Source organism: Gavia stellata, chromosome 14, assembly GCF_030936135.1.
Source record: "Gavia stellata isolate bGavSte3 chromosome 14, bGavSte3.hap2, whole genome shotgun sequence".
Classification (NCBI taxonomy): Eukaryota; Metazoa; Chordata; class Aves; order Gaviiformes; family Gaviidae; genus Gavia; species Gavia stellata.
The window spans coordinates 6,651,093-6,665,732 of NC_082607.1; the positions used below are offsets into that span (position 1 = coordinate 6,651,093).

General features: G+C 35.7%; 1 protein-coding gene across 1 annotated transcript in view; it reads left to right on the forward strand.

The window, feature by feature from the left end:
- DIAPH2 (diaphanous related formin 2) overlaps positions 1-14,640 on the forward strand; it is a 244,795-nt gene that overhangs the window by 83,956 nt on the left and 146,199 nt on the right. The window contains exons 21-22 of the mRNA XM_059824601.1: positions 2,330-2,431; positions 11,831-12,070. Coding sequence (XP_059680584.1) covers positions 2,330-2,431; positions 11,831-12,070 — 342 coding nt within the window. The remainder of the gene's footprint in view (positions 1-2,329; positions 2,432-11,830; positions 12,071-14,640) is intronic.

The following is a 14,640-nucleotide window of genomic DNA, read 5'->3' on the forward strand; positions in this document are numbered from 1 at the left end:
ACTCAGTAGCTCCCTGGTGTAAGTGTAAAAATCTTTCTGTAACAGGGATGTTTTGCATGAGAATGCTTGTCATCTTTATTTTTCCTTACTAAGGTGGGTGAATGTCTGATTCTTTCAGCTTGGAGAATTAAGTTAGCTATCACTTGCAAATTTGACAAATTAGACTGATGCCTTTCTCCAAGTTGTACCTTAATGTCTGCTTCGTCAAGCCTGGCAGAGTGATCAGTAATCAAATTCTCCTAGCGAATGAGAATATTGCAAGAGTGATGGCAAGATTAGCTTGTTCTAAAAATAAGGCATGTGTACCTCTAATACTACAGGCTTTCTCCGATTAAGACTTTTATATCTGGAAAAGATATAGCGCTGGCAGATAGCGCTGGTTGCTTTTCTGATTTTAAAAGGCACATAGCTCTTTTTCATGTCAGAGTCTTTTTGTGACATAGACCTAAACAGTCATTATCGGTTCTCTGATAGTGTCAGTGTGCATGTCCCTTCTATTTTATTCATATCTTAAGGGAACATGTGGCAACACACCTTTTCTCATGGGAAGGGTGGAGAACTGATGTGCTAATAATCTAACCAAAAGGGCTTCAAGTTCAATGAGCGTGTTCTGAAATGTTTTACTTCTATGACTAGTGTTGCAGAAAGTATCAAAAGATTTAATGTTTGTAGCTGTAGCATATTACCTTATCTTCACTAAAATCTGTGTTGTAATTAAAATGCTATAGAATTGCATGTTCCATAGACACTTCACTGGAAGGAAACCTCTAAACTTGATGGTGGTTCTACCGTTTACTTACGCAAGTTTCAGAGGGTGGCTTCATAAAGTAGAAGCCTCTTGTTGAAGAGCATGGACTTACCCCTTTCCTCTTCAATACCTTGGGACCCACTGTGATTCTGTAGAGGAAAAAATGATGTCTGTGTCAAGGCATTTTTTTTGGTAGTTATTTGGTACAGGAGTTGTTGCACGGTGGGGTTGGGGAAATTTCATGTTGATTTTTCAAAAGTTATTAATAACAAAAGTGCACTACTTCTTTGGCCCCTATATGCATACTAAGTGTCTATAAGTTACCCAGCATACAAAAACAGGTCACCTCCTTTTACTGTGGTGTTAGCCAGTTACACACTGCCTCCCCCCACTCCCCCCAAATTCCCCTAAGGGGACACAGGGGGAAAGCAGGAGGGGTACTGTGTTCACCTGGATCTGGAGGTATCTCTGCCTCTCTTCGATAGGTAAATGTCTCCAACTTAGTCCCTTTGATTTCTTCAGTGGCTAGTGCTTGCCCACAACTCAACGCCCTTTGAAATTCCACAGACTCTCACTTGCCTCCAAGCTACTACAGTGTTTTGGATCCCATATCCAGCGTCCAAAATATGACATCATTTTTGTTCCTTGATTTTCCTGTCTTAAGTCTTTAATATGAACAAAGGTGGTTAGTGGAGACTGGAAATGAAGGGCACCCTCTGTGTGTGGACAGCTGTCTTGTAATCATATCAGTTAATAATATTTTAAATCACTTTGGATTTTTGCTCTAAAGATTTATGAACCTTTTTGAACAAAAAAGGACTGTTGACTCTTGCTAGCTTGCTTGAATGTAAATGTACACTTTTTCCCCCTGAGGAGTTACATTATTGTTTTGTTTTCAACTAACATATGTATCAAAATTTAAGTGCAACCTAAACTTGTACTGAGTATCTCTTAAAACAAAGTGTTCTTCAGCCTTAATATATACATTTAGCATATCTGTATTTTGAGATGTTAAGATCATAAAATAAATGATGCAGTTTTCTTTGGGGACATGGATAAGATTTCAAGCAAGTTCTACTTTTTGCTGAGTTCCAGTGTATTTGCCATCCGGAAGATCTGTATAATTTTGAGATGTTGCTCTTTCTTTGTGTAAAGTGTTTTAAGTGAAGCTTGAGCTCAGCTATTTTGAATGTCTAAAGATGTATTTTTTTAGGTAGTTATGTTTTGCTTTACACAGACCGGTTATTTCTTGATTAATATTTAATGAGCAAGATGCAATCATGAGGGCAAAAAAGATTGTAGATAGAGTATAATTCTTCAGGGTCTGCCAGCGTCAAGGAGTTGTGTCTAACTTTTTAATACTGATGCTTCAAATTAGAGACTGTAATAGAAATGCTGATGTCTGTATTAAATAATTACTTGTTTGATTTGATGTTTATATAGTGTTAAAGCTGCGTAAATAAAATAAGCTTCCTTTTAATTTCCTTATGTATTTCCATGTTGTGGTATTTTAGGTGTGTTATTTTAAGATCTCAGCTAGTTTAATATAACAAATTTAATATAATGCCTTGTTTGTTTTAGAATCTAGTGAAGAATCTTCCTGAGCAGAAAGAACTCAATGCCTTAGCCGAATTAAAGGATGAATATAATGATCTTGCTGAGCCAGAACAATTTGGAGTTGTGGTATGTATTAATGCAATAATTAACTGGAGAGTTCTGTTTCGTCAAATAGATGAAAAAGAAAAATTTTAGGTAGAAATTATTTTCGTTGGTGTTTTAGCAAGTCCTGCAGTAGGAAAAGTTACCATCTGTTTATTGATGAGTAATAATCTAAAAATCTCTGTAAATACATATTAGGTCTTTTTCTGGAAGGAATTAGGTGTGCAGTTAAGAGCAACAGGCACTTCTGTGCCAGACCAAATCTTTTGTCTGACTGTCCTGCCTTGCATGCAAGTCTTGTATGTTTATTAAACAGTTATGGAGAACACTCTATGTTCAAGTAGTTAACTTTCCAAGAGTTCATAAAAGACCCATTAACTCAATGGCATTGACAACTTCAATAAATCTGTTCTGCTGTATCAAAAACTGTAAACAGCTGAAAGAGTTAATACGCCCATAATATCTCATGTCATATTTTACTCTGGTTAAAAAAAAAGTATGTGTGTGAATATGTATCATATGTATGTGTGTATACACGTATGTGTATGTATGCATATACGTATAAAATCTAAATGTATAGATACAAACACATAAAACTTGCAAAACTGCTCTAAAAGAGGTATGGATTCATATTAGAACTGAAATTGTAGATCATATTCTGTTGCTTTTACTAGTGTTAAATACATATATCTATTCCAAAAGTAGGGATATCGAGTATTATAATGGCTAGAACCTGTCTCCAAATGAAATTATAAAATTTACATGAGTTACCCTAATACATGCTGGTAGTGGATTGCATGATACAGAGTACTAAGCCGGGACTTGGAAGACTCTTTTTCTGCTTCTGGTCTTCCAAAGACTTGGTAAGTCCTTGCTGATAAGTCCTTAGGCAAATTAGTTCCTCTTTTCACTTCGCTTTGTCAGTCTAAAAGATTATAATGATGATGATAGCCTCTGTAATGTGTTTAGAATTTATCCCTAACTCCACAGGAGCTAGGTTCGATCTTGCTGGATTTTTATGGTGTTATGTACATTAAAATGTATCAAAACAGAAATAGAGGTCTATTAAAAGGAAAGAGTGAAACGAGCTTTTTACTAAAAAAGTCTGATTTGGCTTCAGAAGTGCCTTTTGAGTGTTTTTTTTTTGTTTGTTTGTTTGGTTTTGGTTTTTCTTGAGGGGGAGGGTGGGGAATGCAACATTACTTGACCTAATGAGATTTTTGTAGCGGATTTAGTAAATGAAAGGTATCGATGACTTCTTTAAAAAACTTCAGGCTATTTATTTTATTTTTGTTAATAAATGCCATAAAGTTCCAAAAATGTTTTATTTCAAAACAACGATGAGGCATTTTGGTAGAAGTGTGGTATATTAGTTAGTCTTATTGCAAAGTCTGCAGTAGTAAAGCATTACCATCTATTTATTGATCATTAACAATCTAAAAAACTCTATAAATACATATTTGGTGCTTTTCTTGAAGGAATTATGGCATGCAATATATATAAAATAATTTTAGTATAATATATTAATACACTACAATTTCTTTTTAGATATTTATTAAAACGTATCCATCTATATAGATATATATTATATGCATATATATGGGTTATGTACAGATACATATTATATGCCTATATTCTATATTATATTTTATGTACAAATGTATGTATGTGTATGTATATTTTAAGAAAATATGCTTAAAAGCACTGGAGGAATACTTTGTTCCCTCTTTGTCATGTAACACAGACTTTCAGAGTGACTAAAACAATGTGATGAAATGACAGTAGTACTTCCCACTCTACAACAAGATGGGCTTTTGATCCCTGGGAAAGAAGGAAGGAAGGACGGAACAATTGCCCTGTCTACTCTCTGATTTCTGCCTATTTTTGAAATGGCAATGAGCAAAGGATGCCAGGGAGGGACTGATTTACCAAATGATTATTTCCTTATTTCCCTCCTACATAAATAATGCCAAACAAAGTGGAAAATTACTTAGATTTTGTGCAAGGAGCATATCTGAAATGTGTCTAAGGAAAACAGAATGGAAGCAAACGAGGTGGAGGCATTAGGACAAATGAAGACTCTGATGTCTATGAATTCTGTTCAGTTAACTATTTAAAATAAGCAAAGAAATTCAGAAAATTGTGCATAATGACTTTGATTTAAAAGACTCTGTAGACATTCCTTCATTTTACTGCTCTAAGTTCCTTCATGTTTCACGCCTGATCTTTCTAACTCGGATCCTTTCCCAACTCGATCCCTTCTTCTGCCACACATTTCCCTTTTATAAAAATCATAAATGTCTCCTCTGCTTCAGCCTTTCTCCCCTGTTTGGTTTTACTGTGCATTGCTTTCTATAGCTTTTATATAAAGATATTTCTGGATTAGTATGCTGCTTATCTGCATCCTCCCATCATGCTGCTCTGCGGAGGGTAGTAGTAAATTACCCTTCTACTGAGGAGAGCTGTGTCAGTGACAGTGCATTCAATATTCAGTCACCTTTGTGGTCAACAATGTTTTCCTTATAAACAATCAGAATTTCCTGAGTGCTGTCTTGTATTTTGCTGCTTGTCCTTGCACCATGCACCTTGAAGAATCCTCTGGTTCCATCTTCTCTTACCTTCCCTCTAGTTAGAAATAGACAACACAGTCAAGAGCAGCTATTCAGAGAAAAACAGGTCTTGTGGATTAAGCCTGGTAGGCAGCTAAGCACCTCACTTCCCCATCCCATCCCCGGTGGGTTGGGGGAAGAGGAAAGGAAGAGTGAAAGTGAGAAGACTCGTGGATTGAGATTAAAAATAGTTTAGTAAGTGAAGGAGAAGTGGAAGAAGAAAGAGAGAAAACAAAGGCAAAGAAATAAAACAAAGGCAATCACTCACCGTCTCCCATGTGTAGACTGATGTAGAGCCAGTTCCTGAGCAAAAGACAGCTTACCTAGTCAAGCCCCCCTCCTCTGCGTTTTATTACTGAGCATGGTGTTATATGGCATGGGAGATCTCTTTAGTTAGTTCGGGTCATTTGGCTGGTTGTGTCCCATCCCACCCTCTTGCAGACCCCCAGTCTGTTTGCTGGGTTGTGCAGAGTGAGAAGGGGAGAAGGCCTTGACACTGCAAATGCTGTTTGGCAGTTGCTAAAGCATTAGGGCGTTAATGGCACTGTTTTGGTCACAAGTCTAAAACACAGCACTATTTAAGCTGCTGTGAAGAAAATTCACTCCATCCCAGCCAGACCCAGGACAACAGGATTAGTCTAAGTCTATTCTGTTACTGCCAAAGCTTGTTTGCTGTTCCTAGGCTGCGTGGAAGCATATGGGTTTTACGAATTGGGGTAACTGTATCTGACCATTTATGCAGAGATGATGTGCTGGCTGGTTTTTTTGTAGATAAAATTATTTCCCCAGTTTCAGCTCTGTGCAGAAGGTATTATGAGAGGGATTCATTAATGTCTGCAATTTCATTAATCACCTAATCTGAAATTTTGGCGGGGCGTAGGACAGGCAGGATCAGGTTTTGCATTTTGCACTAATTTGGTCATAGTTGACTAATGGCCTTTTCATTTTGGGTATTGGCTAACGTGCTGCTGGAAACGAAAGACTGAAAAGAAATTTAAGGTGTAATTATTATAGATATCAAAAGGCTGATCCACAACAGTGGAAATTTTTTCGTAAAGTAAAGAAAACCTGCGAAAACTAAGTATTTCATTCTTTGCCACACATTTAGCTTCACCTTTGTTGGAAGAGCAGGAATTTGATAAGTGAAAGAATGTAGCTGATACTCTATTTTAACTGCTTGTGTATGAATTGGCTGCGCAGTGAATATAAAGGACAGTGCAAAAACTTAAGTTTTGTAATATCTCAGTACTTCACATTTGATGACAGAAAACTTAAGAGAACACTTGGAGAATGTTTTTGTTCTCATAATCAGAAGACTACTTGCCTCCAATTCAGAATGTTAGAGGGAATAGTTCTCTTGCTTTGTTTAGATGTAGTGGTAAAGCAGAAGCATTTAATGAAGTTGCCAATATACAAGTAGTGTGTATTAAGTATGTGTAGATACTAAGTGTTCTCAGTACACTTTTTACCAGAGTTTGAATTCAGGTCAACGTATGTTTTACTGATAGATACCTGAAAACCACTTGAACTGAGAGGAGTAGCCTCGGGTTTTTGCTGCTGTTGGATAGTTTGGTGTGTTTTTTTTTTTTTATTGGATGTCTATCAGTTAGGTCTAGTACTTAGACTTATTTCCTCATTCTTTTTATATAGTAGTATGATTTGTTTGTTTCTTGTGATCTTTCATTCTGATTCTGCTGGCAGTTTCTTTCCCAGAAAATTATACAGCTATACATGAAAGACACTAGGGGAACTGTATCATCTCTGTTCGTTGTCTTACACACCTGGGATTGTGCTTTTATCTGACTTATGATTACTACTGGATTGAAACTAAATGGTCCATGTTTTTTCACTGGATTGTATTGAAAAAGTCATAGAAGTATCCTTTTTTCCGACAGTACTAATACAGTCATGATCACTTTTTCGCTCTAGTCATGATCACTTTTTCATTGATGCAGTCTTTTGAGGAATGACTGACTACAAAAAGTTGAGAAGGAATGTAAAAGTATTTAATGGAACATTAATTAGAAAAAACTGCTTAATCAAACATCTCCAAATGGTAATGTTTGCCTCATAAAGGGACTAAGTTTCCTGAAGCTTGTTTGCTTATTCAACTTTACCATCTGGTTTAATAAAAAAATATTACATTTCTTTATGGGTAGTGATTCTGTCTTATTTTTTAGATTCCTCTAACTACATTAATACTACTAAAATGCTGGGTTTCTTTCTGATTTTGATTTAATTGAACAGTCCATTAAAGTGGAAGAAATGCAGCTGAACTTAAGCTCCTTACTTGAATGGAGTCCTTTTTTGCTATGTGCTGAATTAATTTCAGAGTTTGCATTAATAATAATCTTAACCTTGATGTTAAGAAGAATATGTTTAGGAATAGAAGAAGACAGAAAGACTATGTTAAGTAATATTTAAAATGTGTACCCTTATTTGTATGTAAATTTAGGTATGTTAATTATTAAGATATGTTAATTGGATAATCACTGTGCCCATCAAATTTCATAAAGGTTGGAATAAGATGTTTAAAATTTGTGTAGAAAACCCATACTTAGTAAATGATTAACTTATTAGAAGAGACCGATTAACTTAATATACAGCTGATATGTAAATGAAAATTAGAATGGCATTTTCATTTAGATGAAATGTTAAACTCAATTATATATTCAAATTAGTTATTGGAACTGTTTTTGAAGTTATATCCTGGGATCAAAAAAAGCAATGGAACTTCGTATAAGGAAAACTTTGCGTTGATGTTGAAGTAGAGCAAGAAAAATAGATTAACTGAACCAGTTGTATATACCATTAAATAAGATAGGCAGAATGTTCTCTGATTTTTAAATGTAAAACTTCGTGTTTAAGAGTTAATTTTTTTATGACCTGGGAACAGCTGCAACTTCAGTAAGGATACTGGCTTTTCATTTCAGTGCCAGTTGAACGTGTTCAGTATTACAAAAGCATAAGTCTCTCATCTGTGCTATAAAGTGTGAGTACCAACCATCTCCCATTGACAGGCTGAAAAAACCCCATAAAATTTCCTGCAGTGTTAGTGGTATTTAAACTTAGAAAACTTTACCCACTTTTCTTTACCACCAACTGTGGGTTTTGAAGTCGAGTTAAAAAGAATATTACTGCTTTTAAAAACATTTTTATCTTTTATTATTTAAATTGTGTGGTGTGAGTTTTAGTTAATAATTCTTTAGTCAACCAACAGAACAAGTGACTGGAACTGACCAAAGAATTCAATTTCTGGGGTGTGTTCTGGAAAAGTGGTTTCTAGTGAATGCAAAACTTCAGCTGTTAAGAACTGGGGTTACCAGTAATTTCATTGCTATTGCAAGGGCAGAAGTTTCACTGAGTTAGTTGTAAAGACTTGCAGATTCTGTGACCCTATTTGCTGTATAACCAGGATTAGCTATCCTGAACAGTCCTTGCTGAGAGGTAGATGAACTGGGAAAAATTGTACAAGTTTATTGCACCTGCACTGGTTTAGAGTCATTTAGTCATTTTAATTGAATTTATTTGCCACTTATTTTGCCTCATTGTAATTTCTAGAGCTGCTGAAGAATTCATCTTTCTAGAACATTGCTGGGGGGGGGCAACTGTTTAATATATCATAGGTAAGAGGCTAAGTAAGTTGACAAATTTGTACTATAGGAATGTCGGGTTTTTTTTCCTTAGGAAGTGAGGCAAATTTAATTGTGCTTTTTGCCTTTTTCTCCAATAACCCTTGAACCTAGTTTTAATACAGGGCTTGAGAATTGAATGGTTATAATAAAGAACTGAATCAAGAACTTGATTAGGTAGAGAATTCAGACAAGGACCTTTAGCAAAGCCCAGAAGGAGAAATAATGACATGCAGTTCAGTGCTCACAGTTAGCTGGGGAAAAAAAAACCAAACCATTTTCTTGTTGCTTTAACTGTTTGTGGTGGAAGCTAATGCCTGCTGTTACATGCATCTATTTGAATGTGTTGTTTCTTATAAGCCTTTGACACTAATTTTGTAGAACTATGAACAATTTGACCTTTCTCTAAGTGAGTATCATTTTCGTACCTTACCTATTTTCAGAAGATTCCTCTAAGTTCAATATGTTTATCAGCCATTGAACACTTGTGTTTAGCAACATGCACACCAGGACAGGGTGGGGAAGGAGGAAATAAAATAGCATTTGTGGTCATCTTCTATTGATACATAAAGAGCATAATGTATATAAAAATGTTTTGAATTCTAAGGAAACAAGCTCTTATGAAATTGTCAAGATACTTTTTAAATATTATGCAGATCAGCAAATGAAATGAAAACTTACTGCTTGTTCGGTAGTCAAAGTACTTTGCAAAACAAATAAATGGTCAGTGTTCCATGACACTTCACAGCATTAAAAAAAGAAAGTAAGTGCTAACTGGCTGAAGTGTTGTAAAGGATTCTTCTTCACAAGTGTTTAAGTCACACTCGTTCTGTTGGTGTATACATGTTTTATTGCACTCTGTAAGCTTTTGACAACTTGTTCGGTGACATTTTGAGCAAAATCAGTAATTGGAGATTGTTCTACAAAACTTAAAGTAAATTATGTGATTAATTTTAATTTCCATCTACTGCAGCTCAGTGAAGGTAGATCCTTTCAAGGCAGATGTTTCCAGTATGATATTTCTGAAATACAGAATGATTAGAGGAATATTTCAAGACTTAGCATGATGTTGGCTTATATAGGCTCACAGAGAAATTGGTGACAATGGAGATATATAAAAAAAGATCGCAAGTTATGCTGAAATGCTTTTCTTCTGATCCTTTCCTTTTCCTCGTTCCAGTCTGATCATATGAATTGTTTGAGACCATCTGGAGTGTCTTCATATTTATGTTCATTTTAGTATGAATTCTTCATTATTCAGGCCACCCAAGTCTTTCTTGTGAAAGTTGTTGCTGCTGCTGCTTCTGGTAGCTGTCTGGTAGATAAAACCAGTACAAAAATCATGGTTCCTCAAAGAGCCATGGTAAAGCTTTGGGCAACAGAGACATGAGCACATAAAAATCTTTGTTTTGATAGTCAAGATCTGTGATTTGTCACGTAACAGAGCTTTTCTTTCAGGGGGACAAAGTGCTTCAGGAACACCACTGATAGTGAATACATTGGGGGAGAAATCTTTCTGTATTCTTCTAATTAAAATTAGGAATTAGATTTGGAAGGTAATAATTTTTGTGTTTCAATGAAAATTTTTAAGTGGATTAAAAATTTTCAGTACATATTTTTCTTTTAAATCTAAATATCTCTTGTGAATTATAGTCTGCTGCTAAACAGGAGGAAATATTACTGATCACTTGTGCAAAATATGAAAGCCATGGACTTATTTCGGTAGCTAGTCTAATGAAATTGATCTTGGGGATTTAAACTAATGAATCACTATTGTAGATACTTTTCAGTATCTCTGTCATTTACCATGTTACAAGGCGGTGATTTATAACCTCTCATCTTTTTATCACATCAGGAAGGGATTAGTCCTATTGTACCTTTAGCAAGGTGTCTGAAACATAAAGGTGGTAGTACCTTGGGCAGTAGTTTTACGAGATTTGTTTAAAAGGACAGAAAGACAAGAGGTTGAAAAACAGGCAGTATGTTGCCTACAAAGTATGATGTCATGGGATCAGAAATGAAAGAGTGTACCAGAAGTATATCCTTACTTTAGTATTTCTAGGTATAGTGCTTTTTATATAAAAGTTACTGTCATGAGTTTCAGCCAAAACCTCTTTATCCGCCTCCTGAATCTGATTGTTCTTTGGGATACACAGATTGGGGCTTTTGGATGGTGTGAACTTGAGAAGTCTTAGGATCAAATATATACCATAGTTTATCTTTAAAATACATTTGAGCTTATTTGGTAACTATCAATACTGGTAGGATTCATACTATTTATTTTATAACTTGCTGTAAGTGTATATAATAACTGAACAAAACCCAGTTTGGGTTTCATTTTAATTCAAAACTGCAAAAACAAACACCTTGTTAGATGTAGCACTGCTGTCATCTGTAAATATCACAACAGCTCGCATCAGTACAACAGCAGAAAAATATTTCATGAACAATAGTACTTATGCGACCTGGCTTTATATAAATATTTGACTAGTGAAGCTTCATCTCCTGTGTCTCAAACTCACTTAGATAACCCCAGGTCCTTCTGCAAGGGTCCCTAAGAATTCATTGTGTCTTTCCCCTATTGCTCTCCCAGGAACCAAGAGCAAGTTAAGAGCTATGCATCAGCTCAGCAAGAGAGTCTAAAAATGGAGGGTATAATTCTTTAGCTTAATCAAACTGAAGTGTTTGCATTTGTGCTGGTATCAGCACACGCTTGAGAGATTGTTGTGCCATTTCTGAAGGAAGAAAAACTGAGAAGCTTAGTTTTAGAAAATTGGTAAATATCAGAGATCAAGGATAACTTCACTGGAGATGTGATGAAATGTTTGCCACGTGTACCTTCAGGCTGATCTTCAGTTCTTGTTAGCTGGTGGAGCTGGCTTACATTTCCTTTGCTGGGAGGAAGGGCTTTGGCAGTGTGCGTTTATTGCCAGGGAGTTTGGAATTCACAAGTTAAATGGTTTGGTAACACAAAGCACTCTCTTACTTTCAGTGTGTTGCTTTACTGAATTTTTTCAGGCCAAGTGTATGGTTTGGGGAAAAACACCTGTGGGCAGGTCCGGATTCCTGGAAATACAAGACAGGTCTTGCTGGCTGCGCAATATTGTTTTTTAATATAAGTTATTTTACACAAATAAGCTTTTGGGTTTTTACGTTCTGATTTCATGTTTCTTATTTTGTAGATGAGTTCAGTGAAAATGTTGCGGTCACGTCTCAATGGGATCCTTTTCAGGCTTATGTTTGAAGAGCACGTAAACAATATCAAACCTGACATTATGGCGGTTACGCTGGCTTGCGAAGAGCTGAAGAAGAGTGAAAGCTTTAGTAAGCTTTTGGAGTTGGTGCTGTTTCTTGGAAACTACATGAACTCTGGCTCCAGAAACGCACAGTCTCTTGGTTTTAACATCAGTTTTCTTTGCAAGGTAAGATGAAGCTACAAAACTTGTAAGTGCAGATTTCTGAAACTCATGACACGGGAGAAAGTAGCCTAAATAAGGAATAACATTCAATCTATGTAGTTTACTGACTGCGCCTCTGTTTTTAATAACGGATAGATATATACAGAGTGAACGTTTCTAGGATGGTCCCCTGCTATAGCTGTCTTTCTCAGTGCAACGGTGATTTAAGGCAGTTGTTTAATTGTAAGTCTGTTCTGAGCCTTTCTGGAGCATACAAGCAGAGCAGCTTTTGCAATCTGAATTTGTTTGACTATCATCTTGTCAATAGAATATACATAGAGCTCTGAATATGTTAAATAGCTCTAGCTACTCGTCTTTCTTCCCAGCTTCTACCCAGCTATCCCTCAAGCAGTGTCACCGAAATGAGTATTTGGAATTAAAGATGGACATTGTTCTCTTAGGTTTGGCTTCAGTTGTGGTGGCAAAATATGGGATGCGATGAGAACTTAAGAATCTAGAGCAATCAGAGTTTGATGTGCAGTGCTTGTTTATTTATGTGGTAGAACGTGTGTAAGGCATTGATCTGAACTTAACCATCTCAATTTGTAAAGAACCTTTGAAAGTATCTTTAAAATAAAGGGATACAGCAGTTATAAACATGTTAAAAAAAAAAAAAGTTAGCATAAATCTTGCAGAGGAATTTTTCAGTTATTTTTTGTTTGGTCTAATCAGAGGGTCCAGGTTTCAAGTCGCCTTTTTGGGCACCATGAGGAAATCTGATGGGTACCTCAAGGAGATTTAATCTTGGGGGGGAGGGAAGTAATACTTGAAATACACAGCAAGTCTGATCTGACATATTTCAGTAGAGAAAGACTCTGCTTGCTGTAGTTTAATATAAAGACGTTGCTAACTTCTGGTAAAATAAAAACTGTCACCTGACAAATACTTTCATTCTTTAATAGCTTTTTGAAAGAAGAGGCCAAGTTGAAGGATTTTTTTCATAAATCTAGTGCTGCATTTTGTTTTCGGTAGTAGTGGAATCTAAAGGGAAAGTAATGTTTTAAGTAGAAAACTACTTGTTAATGAGGGGCAGGGGAAATGATGACTGTGCATGAATGGTACTCTTAGCATAGCGTAGATGCGAGAAGGTATTCTTGCACTCCAGGTGATAGATTTATGAATCGCTGTCAATGCAAATCCCACAGATGTTGACACAGCTAATGTAGATTGACTAATCCTGCAAATTATTCTCTACTGAACTGAATAATTGCTGAAGCATAGCTATCTGTGCTTAGAGCTAAATTCCATTTAAAATAACTGAGACAAAAATCTATGACTATTTAACTCAGCCTTGCCCTCAGAAACAAAATCTATTTGTTAATCTTTTTTTATTTTCAAGATAAATATTTCTGAGGGAAGTGCTCTGTGGTTTTGTCTTTTTTTCTTTTCCCCTTTGAGAATAGAGAGAATACTTAAACGTTCTCCCTAATAAAATGTTGACTGCGCTGTTGCATTTAGGTACTAGGTATATTTTGATATAAGGTGATGTCTAAAAATAAAATAATCACAAAGACAGTGATTAAACCTTGTGAATTACCACTAATAAGTTCCAAACTCGGAACAAGTCGCTTAAATTAATGGAAATGTAAATAAGTTGTCCCTGGACAGGGTGACATGTGCCTTGTCTTCAATTTAAGTTTATTGTTTATTACTCAAGTTAAAAGATATTTTCTACTATTTAAAGCTCCGGTTTTCATTGCCAGCTGTCAGCAAGCTAGAACACATGTCTATGTGTACAGATTTCTATATGCAGAATACACATAGAAAGCAGAGTTGTTTCAATGATGAGGTATCCCAACATGATGAATTCACTTTTCAATAAAACTGATTTTCATACTGATTTTTTTTGTTGTCATTGAACAATCTTAAAATTAATTGTCTCTCTAGTAGATGTAGTGCTTACATTATATAAAAAAAAAAAAGAAAAAAGGTCGATATTAATCTGGGATAAATGTTTTTGTAAAATGTTCTTAAAACAGAGCTGGTCGTTTTGTACACAGAAATCTGTTACTGTGTAACAACTCTTATTAAAACATAATAAAGAAAAGAAAGCATGAATTCCAACCTGTCTGGTCATAGCTAAAAAGCTAATGCCGGTATAATAATTGCAAATCCTTAAAAACAGATTATCTTTCTGGATGTTATATCGCAGTGTATGATGTTACTGGAGAAAGAAATGATTAGTAAACAACCTTTGGCAGAAGACAAAGAACTTAATGTTGTTCAAATAAGAGAGATGGACATTAGAATTCATGTGCTGTATCAAGGCTGGCAAGCAGGAGCAGCTACTCTGCTGTATACACTTAGAGCATTCATGATTGCCTGAGCGTTAAGTGCTCTGTGCAAACAGAAATACGGCAGAAGAAGTAGTAAAGTTCAGAGGGGCTGCTGTAGTAATTCACTAAAGGTAAATCTTCTTACCAGTTGTTGTGTTTGATTAATGTGTACGAATGAGCCAGCTGCTCTTCTGAACTCCTGTCGCAGCCATTGCTGTCTTTTATTCAGGACAGGAGGACCCTCATACTTCTATGAAG